This window comes from Arachis hypogaea, chromosome 15 (genome assembly GCF_003086295.3).
Source record: "Arachis hypogaea cultivar Tifrunner chromosome 15, arahy.Tifrunner.gnm2.J5K5, whole genome shotgun sequence".
NCBI lineage: Eukaryota > Viridiplantae > Streptophyta > Magnoliopsida > Fabales > Fabaceae > Arachis > Arachis hypogaea.
The window spans coordinates 101,735,223-101,756,413 of record NC_092050.1 but is presented as its reverse complement, the minus strand read 5'-3'; the positions used below and the strand labels follow the sequence as shown (position 1 = coordinate 101,756,413).

At 38.0% G+C, this 21,191-nt stretch overlaps 1 protein-coding gene across 1 annotated transcript; it reads right to left on the bottom strand.

Annotated features, from left to right (window-relative positions):
- Positions 1-14,800: 14,800 nt before the first annotated feature.
- On the bottom strand, positions 14,801-18,626 carry LOC140179267 (plasma membrane ATPase 2-like). Its single transcript, XM_072217947.1, has 9 exons — positions 18,598-18,626; positions 17,205-17,343; positions 16,778-16,897; positions 16,532-16,598; positions 16,122-16,271; positions 15,797-16,035; positions 15,671-15,703; positions 15,493-15,574; positions 14,801-14,841 (listed from the first exon to the last, which is right to left on the bottom strand). The coding sequence occupies exons 1-9, from the start codon at positions 18,624-18,626 to the stop codon at positions 14,801-14,803; spliced, it is 900 nt and encodes a 299-aa protein (XP_072074048.1).
- Positions 18,627-21,191: the final 2,565 nt, after the last annotated feature.

The following is a 21,191-nucleotide window of genomic DNA, read 5'->3' as shown; positions in this document are numbered from 1 at the left end:
TAAATATTGGACATATAGAATGGAACAAAGCAAAGATTGCAATCATGGAGAAGAAAACACACAAGAATAAAAATTTATGGTTAAATAATGTAACCATATAAATAAGCTCAAAATCTCACAGGTTGTGTGTTCTTAGCTTTTTAAACTATATTCCAAATACAACTTCAAACAAGTTTTAATAGAAAAGTTTTTAATTTAAATTAGTAAAATATTATAAAAATTTCTTGAAAAAGAAAATACTACTTTAACCAAGTAGTAACTAAATGCATAAAATCAAACAAACATGCAAATGCAACAATCAACAAATTAAGAAAATAGAGTATTGGTGTTGAAAAGAAGGTAACTAACCCATGGAGATCGGTATCGACCTCCCCGCACTTAAAAGATTGCACCATCCTCGGTGCATGCTGAGATGTGCAGGTGGACGGGTTGTTCCAACTGATGCTTTTCTTCAAGGATTGTGCAGATGGACTTGTTTGTCTCCCCTTTTAGAAGTTTCTCCCTTTTTCCGTCTTCGGTGGCTAGCCTAAAAGAAGAGAAAAAGAAGAAAAGTATCCAAAAAATAAAGATAGAAATTAAATAAAATATGGGTGTTAATGCCAGATAATAAGGGTCCCAATTACATGGTAGCTACAACATGTAAGTGAGAAAACAGTAGAATGTCATGGCAAATTAAGAGTGCAAAAGTTTGCAACAATAGGGAAGAGAGTGTGGGTAAGAAAAGATAATAAAAATTCATGTCAATGCAAAAGTAATACAGGTATAAAAGAGAGGCATTGATTTAAATAATATTACCTAACCAGAATAAAAACAAGTCACTAAGCACCCAAAATAATTCAAGAGAAGATGCAACAGTAAAATAAGAAAATTCAACACCAAAGGAAAAAAATGAATTTAGAAAAGAAAATAAAAATATGCACAAAATTAAAATGGAATGAATAAAAGTATGCAAATAAATTAAATGAAATAGAATGGGAGTGAAAAAGGATGAGAAGTGAATAAATTAAGAAAGAAAGAAGAAAAAAGAAAAATTAGGATTGGGGAAGAAAAGATAAGATATTTTTGGCTAATTTAGATAAGCTGTGCGGCGAAGGCGACGCGGACGCGTGGGGTACGCGTTCGCGTGGTACGCGATAAGGTCAAGTGACACGGACGTGTGGGTCACGCGGACGCGTGACTCGTTTGGTGCTACTGGCGCGAGGGCAGCCTCGCGGTCGTACAGCTCTTTGTTCGAAACTATTTCTTGCCAAATTTTTGGGTGACGCGATCGCGTGGGTGATGCGATCGCGTGAATGGCCTTTCTTTTAAAAATGACGCGAACGTGTGGGGTACACATTTTCGTGGTAGGGCTTGAGCTTCTAGCATAGTTCCAGCCCCACTCCATCAGAACTTTCTGCCATACACCGCTTTACGTCGATTTCACAGGGCCACGCGTTCGCGTGGGTGACACGGACGCGTGGGAGGCATTTTTCCCACATGACGTGGACGCGTCAGTGACGCGGTCGCGTGGATCAATTTGTGCCAAAGGCACGCCTCTAGCCACGCTCTCGTGTGACTCTCTGTTCACTTTTCTTTTCTCCTAATGCACTTGTGACGCGGACGCATCAGCGACGCTGCCGCGTCGCGTGTGTTTTTTTTAATGCAGTATGCAGTGCTGATGCAAATGCTATGAATAGTATTCAGGTTCAATGAAAATAATATAATATAAAAACAGACAAAACGAAATAAAACTGAAACAAGAACGATCATACCATGGTGGGTTGTCTCCCACCTAGCACTTTTAGTTAAAGTCCTTAAGTTGGACATTTGGTGAACTCCCTGTTATGGTGGCTTATGCTTGTATTCATCCAGGAATCTCCACCAATGTTTGTACTTCCAGTAACCTCCGGGGTCCCAAACTAGGCGTAGAAAGCCTTCAAGTAAGTTAAAGCAAGTGACAAGGCCCCAAGAGTGTTGATTGCCAGAATGAATTCCGGGGTCCCAAATCTTGCTTTTGCACCCGTCGTCTTGTTGAGCAATATTGTTCCATCCGGGTGGTTCAGCTTTAGAATTCTCATTGAAGCATCCAAACAGCTTCCTAGACCCATTCAATTGAGCTCTGCACCAACCTTTGCATTTAAACTTAAAGCTTCCAACCATAATGAACCTTGCAGGACAATTCTTACCACTGACCATCTTCCTCTTACTCTTAATGTCACAAAGAGCTCTAAGTTGACCATCCATCTCCAGTAGCCCATATTCAAGTGGAATTAGAAAGCTAAGGGATATGAATTTTACTCACTTGAATGTTGTGAAGGATGATGGCAACTTAGGGGGAGGGGTCTCCAATAACTTTGGCAAGGTAATTCCAAGCTCCACTCCCTTGTGCTCTTTGACAACTTCCACCTCTTTGCAAGCTTCTTCAATTTCAACCTCTTCCTCTTGGTAGCTTTCTTCCAATTCAATCTCTTCTTCATTGCTTACCGAGGGCATGGGAGGCTGTGCTTCTTCTTCTTTAATCTCCATCTCTTGATCGACCTCTTCCAAGTCCTTAATCATGATATGCCTTGGAGGTTGTACACCCTCCTCAGCATCAATTTCAATCGCCTTGGAAGGAGGTTCTATAACCTGACTTTCCCATGGAGGTTCAGCATCTCCTAAGTCTGCAACCACTTCTTCCTTTTCAATAATTACAGCTTCCTCCACTTGTTTTAGTACAAAGTCATGCTCCGTATTGTCCATTGGAGTTTCTAGTATCTCCTTTATGCTACGCTCTTTTATTGATTCTCCACATGTAGCCATGGGAGCACTTTGAGTGTCCGAGCGTTGGGAAGCTAATCGACTTATCGCTTGATTTAGTTGATATAGAGTTGCATGAAATCGATCCGCTGCTTCCTTGAGATGATCCCTTGATTCTTCCTTCACTAATTCTTCAACCACTTCTTCGACTTCAAGGGTTTTTACTACCTTCACCTTTAGGGCCTCCTCTAGCTCCTTATGAAGTATGGATTCGCAAAGATAATCCCTTCTCTCTTGTTCCATGTCAATAGCATCATTGAGATCATGTTGCTCTTGGATTGATGGATGTGGGTGCTCTTCCATGGATGGTAGTGATGGGATGGATAGATCATTCTGTGGTTGACAAGGAAGTGCACTAGAGCTTGAGGGTTGATTGTTGAAGGTATTTGGTGGTCCGATTTGGGCGAAGAGAGCTTGTATAGTAGAGTTTAGATCGGCAAGTGCTTTCTCCATGGAGGTTTGGGGTGGATAGGAGGGTTCATTTGTTGGGAGAAAGGGTTCATGGTAGGAAGGTGGTTCATCTTGACAATGATAAGGAGATAGTGTATATTGAGGTGGTGGTTCATGAGAGTAATTGTATTGGAATGGGGTGGTTCTATGTATGGTTCATTTGGCTCATAAGGTGGTTGGTATGGTGGATACGGGTTAGGGTCATATGGAGGTGAATGGTGAAAAGGGGCTTGTGAGTATGGTGGTCCAAAGTCATGTTGAGGAGAGGATTTATAGGCATATGGTGGTGGTTGTTGATAGTCCATTGGGGGTGGTTGTTGCCATGAGGGTTGATCAAACCCTTGTGGCTCCTCCCATCTTTGATTGTTCCAACCTTGATGCCTGTTCTCATTGTAATTTCCTCTTCCTGCAACATAATTATAACCAGACTCATAGCCAAAGGGGTGAGAGTTCATAGTAGTAGGAGAAAATAAAAATAAAAATTAATAAAAAGAAAATATTTTGAAAAAGATATGATTTTTGAAAAAGGATAAGAAAAGATTTTGAAAAAGATATGATTTTTTTTTAAAAAAAAATATTTGATTTTTGAAGATAAGAAAGATAAGATAAATTTTTTTTAAATATTTACAATAACCAATAATAAGGCACACGTTTGCAATTCCCCGGCAACGGCGCCATTTTGAAGAGAGAACTTTTGCGTGGTCTAGAAATTCGCAGATAAATCCTCATTGCAGGTATAGCTTCTAAACCAACAAAAGTCCTTTCTTACAAACGTTTTGGTTGTCACAAGTAACAAACCCCTAAATAAATTGATAACTGAAGTATTTAAACCTCGGGTCGTCTTCTCAAGGAACTGCAGGGAAGTATGTTCTTATTATTGGTTATGAGTTTGTAAATTGGGGTTTTGGAGTTTGGGCAATGGGCATAGGTATATTTATAAATTAAAGTAATAAAAATAAATAAGAAATTTTATTATAATTAAATTAAAAACTTTGACCTGGAGAAGATTAATCGGAAGTTCTATCCTTGTTGGATTTTTCTCAAGATCAATTGATAATTGAAGGTTGCTTCTACTTAGTTATCCTTTACCAAGTAAAGTAAAAGAAAGTTAAGTAAGTTGGAAGTCTACTTCTATTCACAAGTTCTAATCCTCTCCCTTGGGAAGGATTAGTGTTAGTGACTAGAGAGCAAGCCAACGATAAACCCAATTACAATTTAACTCTTGAGTAATTCAACTCAAGGGTCTCCGAATATTAATCAACTCTAAAATCAAGTTAGGATCCAACTTAGAACATTAATTAATAACAAACAATAGAAAAAGTGATAAATCTGAAATACCTCAATTATATTAAATAAAATATTCAAATCTTAACATGGAAAAGTTCATAAGCCAATTAGGTAACATAACTAATACAAGCATTAGAGTATCTGAAAATAAGAGATAAATATAAAGTAAAAGAAATATTGAACCTAATGAAGAGTTGAATCCTAAATCCTTTAAGAGGAATCCTAATCCTAAAACCTAAGAGAGAGGAGAGAACCTCTCTCTCTAAAAACTACATCTAAATTATGAAAAGTAAATTATGAAAAGCATGATTATAAATGGATGCATTCCCCCGCTTTATAGCCTCTAATCTGTGTGTTCTGGGCTGAAAACTGGGTCAAAAACAGCCCAGAAATCGCCCCCTGCAATTTCTGTTACGTTCAGGTCGCGGAAAAGTGACGCGGAGGCGTCGTCCACGCGTCCGCGCGGATTGAAGTTCGCAAATGCGACGCGGGCGCGTCATTCACGCGTTTGCATTGCCTAACTTCGGAGCAGGTATCGCAAATTATATATAAAATCGAAGCCGCGAACGTTAGCTTTCCAACGCAACTAGAACTGCATCATTTGGACCTCTGTAGCTCAAGTTATGATCATTTGAGTGCAGAGAGGTCAGGCTGGACAGCTTTAGCAGTTCCTTCAGTTTCTTGTATTCCTTCCACTTTTGCATGCTTCCTTTCCATCCTCTAAGCCATTCCTGCCCTGTAATCCCTGAAATCACTTAGCACACATATCAAGGCATCTAATGGTGATAAGAGAGGATTAATATTAGCAATATAAAGGCCAAAGAAGCATGTTTTCAATCATAGCACAAAATCAGGAAGGAAAACATAAAGCATGCGATTAGTATGAATAAATGGGTAAAGAGTTGATAAAAACCACTCAATTAAGCATAAGATAAACCATAAAATAGTGGTTTATCAATGAACTTACAACGTTAATGAGAAAAGTGATCGCCAATAATGCTTTCGAAGCCATCATAGCCCACGTTAATTGCCACGTTAACTACATTAACGTGGTAGTTAACGTGGAGGAAAGGGGAGCTCCAGCGTTAGTGGTAAAAGTGAATACCACTAACACTCCAAAATTGGCAATTGGCTACGTTAAGAGTCACGTTAACTTAGTTTACGTGAACTCTAACGTGGAAAGGGAAGACGATGCCAACGTTAGTGACACTCACCTTTGTCACTAACGTTGGACTAAGCCCAATTGGCCACGTTAAGAGTCACGTTAACTACATTAACGTGAACTCTAACGTGGGAGGAGCAAGGAATCGCCAACGTTAGTGACACTCACCTTTGTCACTAACGTTGGACCAAGCCACTATGAGCCACGTTAGTTGCCACGTTAATTGCATTAACATGGAAGCTAACGTGGAGGCAAGAAATGATGAGCCAACGTTAGTGACACTCACCTTTGTCACTAACGTTGGAGATGACAATTACCACCATGTTAGTGGCCACGTTAAGACAATTAACGTGAGGCACTAACGTGAGAAGGGGCGTTTGGAGCGTTAGTGACAAAGGTAAGTGTCACTAACGCTCTCGAGGCTGAGGCATGCCCACGTTAAGAGCCACGTTAGTTATACTAACGTGGACTCTAACGTGAGAAAAGGGGGGCTAAGAGCAACGTTATTGGCAAAGGTAAACGCCAATAACGCTTGCGATGGACTAAGAGGCAACATTAGTGGTCACGTTAGTGCCACTAACGTTGAAGTTAACGTGAACCATCTTGGGCTAGGAACGTTAGTGAAAAAGGTGATCGTCACTAACGTTCTCGAACCTACATTTTCACTTAACGTTAATACCACTAACGTCCTAGCTAAAGTCCATGCCTACTTCACACTTTCTCTGCAAGTAAAGTTGAGCCCACTGAAGATTCCAAACTGCTTCAACTCAAGATCCAAAGGCCCATATCCAAAGACTTGAAGAGCCAACTAGAAGATCAGAAGAGTAGTATATATAGGAGTAGTTTTAAACTAGAGAAAAAAAGCTTTTGGCCATTGGGAGAACTACTCTCTGTATAATTTTACTTTCTCTACAACTTTTAGTTTTACTTTCAGCATGTATTTTCCATCTTTGCTTTCCATTCCCAGACCCATGAACAACTAAACCCTTTTCATTGGGTTAGGGAGCTCTGTTGTAATTTGATGGATCAATAATAGTTTTCATTATTCTTCTTCTTTCTTTTCTCTTGATTTTACTAGAAAGCTTTCAATCTTCATCCAATTGGGTAGCTGTCTTGGAAAAGAAGCTATTCATACTTGGATCTTTTCGGAACCTTGGAAGAGGAATGAAGAGATCATGCTAGAAATGCTTTCTCATGTTGGACCAAATTAGGGTTTGGACGGATATGGTGACATATAATCCTCCCAATACTTTGATTTGGAAATACATGTGGTATAATCAGTGACCACACTTCATCTCTTCTCATGAGCAATTGGACCAAGGAATTGGCTATTGATCAAGATTTGAGAGATTGAATTACCAAGGAATTGGAGTTCAATCACTTAAGATTGCCAAGGAGATCAATGAATGCATTGATTGAGGAAGAGATGGAAATGAACTTGATCCGGAGAATACAACATCTCCTGAGCCCAATGAACTCCCCATTTCTGATCTTACCCATTCTCTTTACTTTCTGCCATTTACTTTTTTGTTCATTTCCCTAAATCCCTATTTAAGATTCTGCAATTTACTTTCCGCCATTTACATTTTGCTCTTTAATTCCAGCATTTACACTTTCTGTTATTTACTTTCCCGCCATTTAATTTCCCGCAATTCTCAAATCAAATTCTGCTTAGCTCAACTAGAACTTTCCTCCAATTAAAGTTTCTTGACCAATCAATCCCTGTGGGATTCGACCTCACTCTATTGTGAGTTTTTACTTGACGACAATTCGGTATACTTGCCGAGGAAAAATTGTTGAGACAAGTTTCCGTGCATCACCAACTCATTTCTAATGCTATTGAACCAATGATTGAAGGGGATGAACCAAGGAGTGTTAGTTTATGTTTTTACTATATTTTAGGATAGAATTCTAGAGAGATAAGCTCTCTCTTCTCTCTAGAATTTAGGGTTTCTTAGTTTTTTTTCTAGATTTATGTTTTAATCTTGTTTTAATTTAGTTTTCTTTACTTTTTATTGTTCTAGTACCCTGGTTTATCTAACTTCTCTTGTTAATTCCTTTATGTTGCCAATTTTAGTTCATGAACTCTCTTGTTAATCTCAATTCTCTTTTAATGCAATTTTATGTTTTCATGTCTTTTGATGTTTACTTTAGTTACTATTATTGATTTCCTGCTTGGGTTAGTTATGATTTTTATTAATTCTTGCATTGTATTATGTTTGCCTTTATTGCACTCTAGGTGTTTGATTAAATGCTTCTTTTATTTTTAGAGTAGAATTTTGCTTTCTTGGCTTGTGATTGATGGTTTGGGTAACCTTGAGCTACTAATGTCCAAGTGATTGATAATTTATTTCCATTGACGCTAGAATTTCACTAAATTAATTAGTGAGTTGGCTAGGACTTATGGATTAGGATTAATTAAGCCCATTTGACTTTCCTCCGATATTGGGAATGACAAAGTGGGATTGATCCTTGTAATTATCATGTTGTCGTTGGTAATAAGGAAAGTGATCCTTAACCATCAACCCTTGCCAAGACCTTTTTACCATTTGAGTTTCCTTTCCTTTGTTAGTTAATTGCTATTTACTTTCTTATTATTTACATTTCTTGTCAATTTCTATCTCACCCCCGATTTTCTTCATAGCCAATAATTGAGCACTCGATTGCAATTCCTAGGAAGAACGACATGGGATTCTACTCCCGGTTATTTTGGTTTGTATTGTGATAACCTTTTAAACTTTGACTCGTGTCATTCGTCGGTTTGGAACTATACTTGCAACGAAGAGATTCTTTTATTGAGAGAATTCTGAGTTGACATCTGACACGTGTCACTTATCTGAGCTTGCTTGATTCGAAAGAAAGGTTGTTGGAAGATCAGGAGATACAATGGCAAACTCACATGCACTATAGGGACGATTTTATATTATCATATTCACTCAGTTATTCATGACTGATTGAAACTTATAACTTGTCTCCGCTGATGATGCTTCTTCCTTACGGCAGGAATATCCCATAGAGGTCGCGTTTCAAAGCTGGAAGTACTGGACACTATACCAGCAGGTAATGCCTCGCTTCCCCTAGGCCTGCACTAGTTCTACTAAACAGGATAAACAAATATAAGCACCAAAGTTTTGAACATCTAGAATAATAGAACAATGAATATGACTCGTCCAGGAAAAAAAACAATTAATCAGTAAAATATTATGTATAACTTAGTGGATTAAGAATGAAGGCATGGTAAGAGAATGGACCTTGTTGTGTTCTGTTTAGACGAACCAGACAAAATTTCCCCACTTTCAACTTTATATAAGGCTACATAAACAGCTCAACTAGTCATATTATAAAGCCAAATCAAAGATTAATACTAAAGCAAACAAAATAGTACAAATTGAAGTAATCATGAACTAATTTGAAATACTAACCGTGCTAGAATTCCAACACAATCTTAGGGAACAAGCTCGGTCAATGAAAAAACACAAAAGCTAAACTTAGTAAATTGATGGCTGAACCAAATTCAGTTTTTAACGGCACTGTTAAGTTCAGGGAAGTAAGTTATAAGATAAGAACATGCAAGATAGAATATTCGTATCATGCAATATTGAATTTGAGCTACAATAAATATCCAACCATCTAAACTAGTGGTATCTTATTATTGCTCTTCTCATGAAACTTATGACTATCATTAAATTCAGCCCCTCCCTCTATTAAACATAGAACCAAGCAAATAATAGCCCAAAAAGAGGGAACTTTTTTTTAATGAAATATAAATTGATATACTATAAGTGTATGTCACATTTATTGATAATTTGTAAATGATTTTCTTAGGAAAATAGCAAAAATATGAATTATAACTAAATAGTATTTAGAGGAGAAAAATAATTAAATACATAGTCTGAATCTAAAATAAGACAAAAAATCAATTACTAATTAAACAATTTGTCCATTCATTACCATTCCATTAATGATAAAACTTTATATATTAACTCAATTTAATACAATAACCCATCTCATATCAAAATCCTGTTCATTTCCATTAGGCTTAGTCCCCACCCCAACCAAGAAATAAAATAAAAGGCACAATAGTTGTTTGCATTGCTTCCTCAACTCATAGTCATGAATTCAAACTTAAAAGACAAACAAATAATTTTCTCTTTTGGTGGGCTTCAAAAGGCTACCAACAATTAAGTGATGATGCAATTTTAAATAGGCTACCAACAATTAAAGGCTTCAAAGATGGTTCCATAAAAAAGTCACAAACTCATTAAAGAAATTGCAGTCAAAACATTATAAGAAAAACTGCAAACCTTTGCCTCCACGAGGATTAGGGGGCCAGTCTATCTTAACACGCCCAACAATTGTGACTCCTTATTGGCCCTGCTGAACAACTACAATAACTTCTTTTCCTGATTTTAGTTCTGACAGGTAGCACTTTCTTCCTCCAGGAACAGCAACATAAGCGTATCCTAGTCCTTGTTATGTGAATTATTTGGTTAAAAGGATTCCATAAAACTAGTTTTAAATCACAGTTAACATTTTAAACCGAAGACTGAAATATATTTAAGGATACATCTGCTGATTTTAGTGAACAAAATGAGGCATGAAACATTTAAATAGTTTCAACTACCAGATGAATAACTAACTTATCTCCTATCAGAATTATATAAGAAGGAAGAAGGAATATGGGGGTTATAACAAAATGAAGATTATAACAAAAGGTAAAAATGAATCGCACCCAAACAGTGAACTTGGCCAGAGCGACAATGGTGGCTACCTCATCGGCGATGACAACATCTTCCTCTAATCCTTGCTTCGCGAGCTGGTGACTTGAGGCAAAACAGTGGTCGGTGGAGAAGAGAGAACATTCGAGGTTAGCGGTGGTGAGGTAGCGACGGAGATTGTGAGAGGAGGTTAGGGCTTCGAGGTGGCAGCAGAGGGAGCATTGACAGATGATTTGCGACCACGAGTGAGCGGAGGGTTAGGGGTGCCGGAAGAGGGATTTATCGGTGGAGTCATTGCGAGCGCAGTGATGTTCTTCGCGGAGTGGTGAGGGTCACGGTGAGGGTGAGGGTGTCCAACTTAGGGTGAGGGTGAGGCACAATGAAGAGAGGGTTAGGGTGAGCCACATTGAAGAGAGGACTTAGGGTTAGCTAAATGACTTAGGGTGAGGCACAATGTTTGGAGGAGTTCTCTGAAAGAAGGAAAAAAATGAAGTTTGAGAGACACTTCAAAGGCCACGCGCGAGTTCTTTGAAAATTTTTTTGGGAAACCTTTTGGCCACGCTTTTGAAGTGTGCCAAAAGACTTTTAGGAAATGGCTACGCTTTAAAAACGCCGCTACAATAAAACTCTGTCGCCACAATTTAAAAGCGTGCCGGTTTCTCTCTATGGCTACGCTTTTTAGCGTGGCAAAAAAAAGGGTAGCCAAATTTTGAATCAATTGCCACCGCCATAAAAGCATGGCCACTGACCTCTTTCACCATGCTTTTAAAGCGTAACAAAAAAAATGTGACCAAATCTCTATTCAATTGCCACTCTCGTAAAAGCGTGGCCATTGACCACTTTTAGCTACGCTTTTAAAGTGTAGCAAAAAAAGCGTGGCCATAGGCCTTTTTTCTTGTAGTGTTTGATGGAAGTTTGGAAATATGTGACATTGATGATGGATGGTGATGGTGAGTGGTCATATTGATGTTAATAAGGTTAATGGAAAATGGAAAATGTGAATTTGGTTGGATTTATAATTGTTGAATGGTTTAGAAGGTTGTGTGATTGAGAAAATAGTTAAAGTAGTGTTTGATATGAATTTTGGATTGTTTTGGTATGGTTGAAAAGTAATTGAGTTGGTTTTGGATTGAGGGTTGGTTAAAATTGAGGTTTAGAGATTTTTGGTAAAAATAGATTTTCGGTGAACTTTGACGGATCATAACTTGAGCTTCGGTTTTCAAAATTTATTGGAATTTGTTTAGAATAAAAGTTCATTGAAAAATCTTCAAATTGATATAAAGTTTGTAAAATTTGGATTTTTGTAGAGGAAGTTATGATCATTCAAAGTTTGGTGTCAAATTCTGCAAAGTTGCAGAATTTTGTGATTTCTGGTATGTGTGCACGCACACCCCTGTGATTTTTCGAACTTGCGCGCACGCACAGCCTTGTGCGTACGCACACACAAGGGAAGGCCTTCTGTTGGGAGTGCTAGCACAACCTGTGCGCGCACATAATCAATGAAGTTTTACAACCTGTGAGCACGCACAGCCCTGTGGGCACACACACGTTGGAAGGTGCACTCTGTTGGGGGCGTTCGCATGCCTTGTGCGGATTAACAGAGTTGAAATTTTACTACTTGTGCGTACACACACCTCGATGCGTACGCACAGATTTGAAAACTTTCCTGGGCGTTCGCACGCACACCCTTGTGCGTACGCACACGCCCTGTTTTACAACTAAAACTTTGTTTTTAAACTATATCACCTTCCCAACAAGCTTGTAAACTTCTGTGACACCATTTTAAAACTCTTGGGCTTATTTTTAGGTAACGAACATGGAAATGATCTTAGGAGGATTTGATTTGGTACTATTTTAAAAAGTTAGAAAATGGAGGCTTAGGTTTCTGGTGTACTGGGGATGGGTTTGGTGGAGTGCTAAAAAGAAGGGTATATGATTTGAGAAAATGATGACCCATTGAGTTTGGAATGGAATTGATAACTGATGATGGTTATTATGACCTTGATGGATATTGAAGGAAAGTGTGCCAGGCACTATATCCTTGGAATGTTGAGAATTGATAATAGAAAGTGATTTGAGATGAGAAATAGTGATGACTGGTGATGATTTGAGGCCGATAGACAGTGATTGAGATGAGTCGAGGACTCGGAGATGTTGTTGAGAGTGTGCAGGGCCTATATCCCTGGCGTCGCAGATTTTTCTGCTGCATGAGTAAATGTTGTTGAGAGTGTACATGGCCTATATCCCTGGCGTAGCAGATTTCTCTGCTGCATGAGTAAATGCTGTTGAGAGTGTGCAGGGCCTATATCCCTGACGTAGCAGATTTCTCTGCTGCATGAGTAAATGTTGTTGAGAGTGTGCAGGGCCTATATCCCTGGCGCGGCAGATTTTTTCGCTGCATGATTTGTTGTTGTTATTTCCTTCTCTACTGCACGAAGTGTGTGGAGCCTATATCCCTGGCGTAGTAGACTCCATACTACATGAGTGTGCAGGGCACTATATCTCTGGCGTAGCAGATTTGCTGCTGCATAAGTGTGCAGGGCACTATATCCCTGGCGTGGCAGAAAAGGCTGCATCCAGAAGAATGTGTCGGGTTGGCATTTACAGACCGACAAGTGATATCACAAGCCAATATGACAGGAATTCATCATATGCATCTTTTATGTACTTATTTGCTTTGATTACTTGAGTTTGCCTAATTGTATAATATGACTACTTGCTTCTTGAATTAATTGTGATATATGATTATTACCTGTGTATTACTTGCGTGCATTAATTATGATCGTCTGGTGCTGAGGAGGTTAGATGGGCGGTGGCGATGAGATCGAACGGAGGTTAGGTAGGCGAAGGTGATAAACCCCGATTTCATGATTTATCTTGTGCTTATTTTAGGGGATTTTACTACCTTTTCCCACATTTATTCAATGAAATAACATGGTTTTGTAATTCTCCCTTGAATTGTGCTTAAGTGTAAAAACATGCTTTTTAGGCCCTTAAATTGGTGATTTTGATTCACTTTAATTCCATTCGATGCCTTGATGTGTTTGTTGAGTGATTTCAGGTTCATAAGGCAAGTATTGGATGGAAGAAATAAGGAGAAAATCATTCAAAGGGGAGAATGCATGAAGAAACAAAGATTGGGAATGCATCAATGGGCGCGCAGACGTACAAGGTGCGCACGCGCAGAAGTGGTTTCACATAGAGACGCGCACGCGTACATGACGCGTCAGCGTGGATGAAGAATTTGCCAATCGACGTGCACGCGCACCTAGCGCGCACGCGCCGATACTCTCACGTGGCACACTTAAAGGCAAAACGCTGGGGGCGATTTCTGAGCTGCCCAGGCCCAAATCCAACTTGTTTCTGAGTTATTTCATGCAGAATTGAAGTCCAAGCAAAGGGAGAGCAATTAGTTTAGTAAAAATGAGCCTTTAGTTAGTTTCTAGAGAGAGAAGCTCCCTCTTCTCTCTAGAATTAGGTTAGGATTAGGTCAAATTGTTTTTTATTTTAAATTAATTACTTGATCTTATCTTGTTTCCTTTATAATTCCTCAATTCTACATCTTGATTCTCTTAGTTGTAATATTTATTTCTCATTTTACTTTCTTTTGTGATGATGAACTCATGTTGGATTCGGTTTACATTTAATGCAATTTGATGTTGATGTTTCTTTTATGGATGAATTGAATTGTGATCTTACTTTCCTTGTACTTAGTAGTTGGTAGATTTTATTATTCTTGCAATTTATGATGTTTACTTCTATTGCACTCTATGTGTTTGATGAAATGTTCTCTTTAGCTCTTGAGTAGTTTTGTTGACTCTTGGTGTAAGCACTACTAGAAAACAGCTCTATCGTCACGCTTTTGAAAGGGTGGCGTCTGAAAGCGTGGCGGTTGCTCTATCGCCATGCTTTTGGTGACCTATCACCACACTTTTTCTTTTGTCACGCTTTTTACAAAATGCCTCCCGTTAAAGCGTGGCCGTGTGTGGGAGATATGGCCACACTTTTGAAGCGTGGCGATAGAGAAAGATATGGCCACGCTTTTAAAAAGCGTGGCTATAGCGAGAGATACGGCCACGCTTTAAAAGCGTGGCAATAGCCTTGTAAAATTAAAAAAAAAATCCTTTTTTTTATTTTTACCTTTATCGATACAAAATATAAAATTTTCATTTCTTTTTTATTACCAAACTTATATTACAAGACAAATCAAATAATAATTATAGACATATAATTTTTGTTATAATTATTTTATACATTAAAAAACTAATACTCAAATACAAAATAAATCTCGAGTTCAAATTCCAAAACTAAAAAGTGAAGAAAAATACAAAAACAATATAACTTAAATCCTAAGTCCTTCGCTGTTCCTCCTTCCTCTAGCCCTCTTAAACTTCTTTCCTTTAGATCATACATAATTGTTTCGGAAACATTTGTGAACTTTTTTACCTGCAAAAGATGGCAAAAACAGATACAAAATTGATAAATTATTTTAAAGCTTCACTTTCCATTCTAGGTAACACTAGCTTTATTTTCTTTTAGCCTATTACTCAAAGTCGCAAACCAAAACATGTCTTATCTTGTAAAAAAACTTTAAAAGAAGATTAAAGAATAAAAGAAAAGGAAACAAGCATTATTAGCAGAAGTCCTCCTCCAACAAGAAAAGCCAATCTAATTTCCTTTGATTGAAAAACATGCCAAAATTTGACATTATTCCTTTTCTGTCGGTCTTGCTCTGATTGAGCTATGAGGAAATCAACTTCATCCTCTAAGCGAGCAAGATCATATATAGATCTTAGAAAGCACATCAACTGCTTTATTTCTCCTATTCTGTAAACATAGCATTTGTAAAATAGCATCAGGGGTCAAGCGAAAGAATATAAACTCTTGAAGAAGATACACACATGCACGCATGCACACACAATGAAAATTTGTGCTACTAATGTAAGTTATATGGATTAGACAACTTCATGGTTTCATATTCTAAACAAAACCATGAAAAGGTAATGATATTTGAAAGTAGCTAATGTTACTATAACTGTAGAGAAGACCTTCAAATAATGCATTTTAAATATGGTATTTGAGAGCAGATAGTAATACCATCATTGAGAATGGCTATGACAAGAACCATAAAGGGAGGAAAGTTAAATTCCCAAATGCATGTGAGTAACATAAAGCCAACCTGCAACCCAAAATAAACTGAAAATGAAAAGGAAAGAAAATGATGGCTTGATCACTGCTAAATTCTCCATATATCATATATGCACTTATAACTTACCACAATACGGATGGTGATAGATACAACATATATCTGCAAAAGAAAAATAAAATAAGGCTTTGAATTTTTCGTTACAACAAGGACTATTGCAATATTTTCTTAATATTTTCGTAGTTGGGGGATTACTGTGTAGTTTTTCACTCTTTGGAAAATTTCACGGCTAGTTAAAACAGCACTTATGATCACACTCAACCCAGGTTCTGTTAGAACTATATCAGAGGCACTTCTTGCAGCATCTGTTGCATCTGCTACAACGATACCTATGTCTGCTATCTTCAAAGCTGGTGCATCATTCACTCCATCACCAGTCATCCCACAAATGTGCTTTCTAGCTTGTAACCTCTTCACAATCTCATATTTATGCTCTGAGGGAACATATACAATCAGAAAATAGACAAGAATTTGGATTAGAGCTTTTCTGTGATTGCTATTATACTTACCAAGAAAGCACTAGCGAAACCATCTGCATTCTCTATAAGATCATCGACGGGAACAGAAGCAAAATTATCTTTGCTTTCTCCCAGCAGCGACGAAGAAGGATACATGTTAGAGCCCATTCCAAGACGCCTTCCTGTTTCCTTAGCAATTGCAAGCTGATCACCTGTAAGGGTATTTTTTTTTCAAGAGTATGAGATGTGATCCGTTTCCCTTCTTAGTTACAAACAATTAATTCCTGAGACAAATTTCTAGAGGTAAAATCTCCCACTAGTAGTCAGTAAGGCATCGGTTTTATTTTTTAATTTTTCAAATGATTCGAAGATGATCCAAAGGAGTAACCAGGTTGGTAGTTGAAATAGTACCTCCTTTTGGTCTGCTAACATAGATACAATTGCATAATCAATTGCATCTTGGTTCTCTAGCCTTGATGCCCTTGTAGCCATAAGTACAACTGTACAACTATGTCCTGATTAACTCCATCAGCAAAGACCTGCCAGATATTAATCATTGTTGGAAAAAGAAGAAATAAGTTAGTATTTTGGAAACACATGAATGGCTGTATAGACAATGGAGTTACTCTTTGTCTTTCCATTATCTTCTTTCTTTAAGAAATTATCTTCTTTACATTTAACTATGTTTTAAAATGTTAGGACAAATGAGTTATCAAACCTCAATTAGATTCTTGTCCACTGTAAGCTTGTTGAGAGTTAATGTGCCTGTTTTATCACTGCATAGGACATCCATTCCGGCCATTTCTTTAATTACAGTCATTCTCTTTGTTATAGCACCCTGCAAAGATTTATATCATTAGTACCTAACCTATAATCATTAGATAATAACTTTTATCATTCAAGGATAACAGGTAGGCCCTGTTTGGTAACTGCACCAAGACAAAAATATAGAGTACAAATCTATTTGAAGGAGATAGATACAGAAACAGAAAAAATGTTTCTATCTAGGAACAAAATTTGCCTGATTTTCTATGTAGTCTCTATCTTCGTGTTTCTATATTTTAGTTCTTAGGCACTTAAGCACAACATTACATTCCATCCTATATAGCTCAACAAAATATTTGAATCAATAAACTAAATGTAACCTGCTGAGACAATTTGTGTGAACCAATAGCCATTGTAACTGAAAGGACAGTTGGCATTGCAATAGGAATTTCGCCAATCAGTAACATAAGGAGATTATCAATACCAACTCGGTATTTCCTTTGCTGTGGACCCCTGATGCTATATTACAAATGCTATGTTTACAAATGCTATTTTACAAATGCATATCATGGACAAAGGAGCAAAATTGATTAGTAAGTTTCTGATGGTGCTTTCATGGTAAAATTTATCTTGCTAACAAGAAGTAAACAATAACAATGAATCATGTTGAGTATAACTACAATTATAATTGAAAATAGCAGTATTATTGAGCACAAACTGATAGAAATTCTTCCTATGAGTGCATGAGTGTGAGAGCAAGTGTGTGCATGTGCATGGTACGTTATGCACCTTAACCACAGGATTCGTAGAAATCATCTAGTACTTGGATCACGAGACGGCCAGCAGGCCAAGAAAGATTACAAGCTGCTCCAATGGAAACCATGTACTATGAATAATAATAATCAAATAAAAACATGGTGTTAAATAAATAAAATGACAAAAATTAAATAAGTATCAACTCAGTTTTCTTCTCATCAAACTTAGTACTATGAATCAAGCAACTCAATATTGAGATTTCAATTAGTTCATGCAAGTAAAAGAGCTCATTAGGTCAAATACAGATGAACCAAGCGGTGTTGAAAAAAATTAAACAAAGTAAAAGCATTAATAATATATATATATATATATATATATATATATATATATATATATATATATATATATATATATATATATATATATACCATTGAATTAATGGATTTCTGGTTCATGCAATACTCCTCAAGCTTTTGAAGTTCTTGAGAGAAGTTATGCAAATACAGGAAAAAGGCACCTGAGGCTAAGATTGGAACAGAGTCAGGTAGCAGCAGCAAAGCAAAAGCAGATAAGCTATTCAATCAATCAGTTTATAATTTCTTATAAATATAAATCAAGCTCATTAACAGCTTCTCATATCAGATTATATTGTTCTAGTATGATTTTTAAATGAAAAAATATGGAATCCATGAATTACCTTTTTCAATAATTTGGAGTGCTTACAGCTAAAGAACCACACTCAGCAATGAATTTGTTCAATATAAACACAAAAAAAAAAGAACAAAACTTAGTTGCACAAATGAACCAATTAACCTTCTGAGATTTAACTACTATAATGACAGCAAAAGAGTTCGACATTGTTATATGAGGCTCAAACAATATCATTTAAACTTCTCTAACTACTTACGAACAGAAGAATCAGGGAACTAGGGAAGCACAAATGAATCAGAGAATAAACATAAACAAAGAAGCACAAATCAATTTTGTTCAGATGAGAAGCCAAACCCTGCTACTAACCTTGTTCTTCGGGAACTTGACGGTACCATCGGTTCTCTCCTTCCACCGGTTCCCTTCCTTGTCGAATCTGTAAAATTTTGATTTCCTAAAATCAATTGGAAAAGAGTAATAACAATTAAAAGCACATATTTACTCAACAGCTGCGACAGCGATCACACTGAGGGCTCCCTCTCGCGTGTCCCCCTTCTCGCGATGGCAACGGATCTCGCGGCTCCCTCATCGGCAACCAGGAAGCATGACGGTGACTGGCGAGGGAGCAGCTCCTCTTTCCCCTCCTCGGTGGCGGCTCCTCCTCTCTCATCGTTGCACACACTCTCTCTCGAGTTTGACTCGACAGCGGTGGCGGGCTGGTCTTCGACGGAGCTGGCAGCAAGGCGGCGTCTCCTTCCTCGAGCTCTCCTCTTCCGCGTGGGTGAGGTGGTGCGTGTGAGTATTGTGTTGTGTGCGCTGGAGAGGGAAAAATGGGGATGTGAGCTCGATCGATTGATTAGGGTGGCCAGGGTGAAAGGGGATGTGAGCTCGATTGATTAGATTAGGGTAGCCAGGATGAAAAGGTTGGGGGCCGGGTTGAAAGAGTGTAATTAGGGTGGGGACCGGGATGGGGGCCGGGTCATTAGGGTTTTTCTTTTTTAAACCTTTTGGCCACGCTTTTAAAGCGTGGCCGTAATGAAATCCTATTGCCACACTTTTAAAACGTCCCTGTTTCTCTCTATGGCCACGCTTTTGAAGCGTTGCAAAAAAAATGTGGCTGTTTCTCTAATCAATTGCCACCCTTACAAAAGCGTGGCCGTTGACCCTTTTTGCCACGCTTTTGAAGCGTGGCAAACAAAAAGTAGCCAAATCTCTAATCTATCGCCACCTTCACAAAAGCGTGGCCATCGACCACTTTTGGCCACACTTTTAAAGCGTGGCAAGAAAAAAGCGTGGCCATAGGCCTTTTTTCTTGTAGTGAAGCTAAGGGAATCGGGTAAACTTGAGTCATCGGGTATAATGGATTTGGTGATTTGAGAACCCTTGGTGATCAATTTAATGCCCATTGACGCTAACCCACTACTAAGTTAATTAGTAGGTAGGTTGGGACTTAAGGGTTGATGTGATCAAATCTATTTGATGTACTTCAAGCTTAGGAGTAGATATTACGTACTTAAGGCTTTTGGGAAGTAGACTTAATAGGTTGGCCTCTCACAATTATCAATATTTGGTTTGTTGACAAGGATGGTGATCTCAGTTACCTAAGTTTTAGCCAAGAGTTCTTTATCTTGCTTTCTTTAGTTATTTGCTCGATTTACTTTTTCTTGCCCTCTTATAAATCAAAACCCCTTTTACCCCTTCATAGCCAATAATTGACCACTTCATTGCTTCCCTAGGGAGACGACCCGGAGTCTAAATACTTCGGTTAATTCTTATTTGGGGTTTGTACTTGTGACAGAACCATAAATTTAATTTGATTTGAAGATTGACTATCGGTTTGGACTATACTAACAACGTAAATATTTTGTGGAATTCCGAACCGGTGTAAATCCTTAACATCAAATTAATGGCGCCGTTGCCGGGGAGTTGCAATGGTGCTATGTTATTGGCTATTGTATATATTGTGAATAGCTTGAATTTTGGTTTGTTTGTTAGTCTTCATTAGTTTTAGGATTTGGTTTTCTTTGTTTCTTATTAATCTTTGTTTCTATTTCCTCTTTCACTATGAATTCTCATCCTTTTGGCTATGAGTGTAGTTCAAACTACGTTGTAGGAAACGGAAGCTCCAATGAGGATGTGCATCAAGGATTTGGAAATCAAGGATGGGAGGAACACCAAGCTTATGAACAACCTTCATGGCAACAACCTCCTCTGAACTCTTATGGGTATAATTCTGATCCTAATGTGTATCAATCCAATGTGTGTGATGATCCTCATTGTGGTTGTCAACCACAATCATCATATGCATATGATCCCACTCCTCAATATAGCCCTACACCATACTCACATGCTTCACACCATCATTTAACTCCATATGACCATAACCTATGCCCACCATACCAACCACCATATGAACCACATTTAGAACCACCACCATCCTAGTATCAATACTTCTAAGAACCACAAATTCCACATACACCACCTCAAGAATTCCACCAATATGAACCACCTTCCAATTACAACAATCCTCTCTCAAACAATGAACCCTCTCTTCCACCGCCACCTCCCGATGAAGCCTTCATGCTAGAATTGAGAGACATTGAATCTCGTATCTTAAGGCAACAAGAGGAGGATGAAACTAAGTTTAAGGAGCTAAGAGCAAGAATGGCCGGCATTGTAGAAGCCGTGAGTCACCTAACATCCCACCTAAGCTCATGTACCTTAAGTACCCCCATTGTTGAATGTGGAGAGACAATCAAGGAGCCTAGTGAGGAAGTGAACTTGAAGCTCCATGGTGAGGAAGAAGAGTTGAAGCAAGAAGTACAACAAGAGGAGAAGGTAGAGATTAGCGAACAAAAGGAAGTAATAGGTGGATGTTTGGGATATGTTGAGAACATAAAGGAATCCCAAGTTGAAAAGCCCTCTTCCAAGAAGTTTGGAAAGCATGTTAAAGAGGAGAGTAA

What these genes read in the sequence shown, in the direction of transcription:
- LOC140179267 (XM_072217947.1), bottom strand. Translation starts at nt 18,626, where the DNA reads ATGGTACCGTCAAGTTCCCGAAGAACAAG. An exon ending in GAATGCAGATGGTTTCGCTA is followed by an intron (nt 16,036 to 16,121) that starts GTGCTTTCTTGG and finishes ATGTTCCCTCAG; the next exon opens with AGCATAAATATGAGATTGTG. An exon ending in CATAGCCATTCTCAATGATG is followed by an intron (nt 14,842 to 15,492) that starts GTATTACTATCT and finishes CATCTTTTGCAG; the next exon opens with GTAAAAAAGTTCACAAATGT.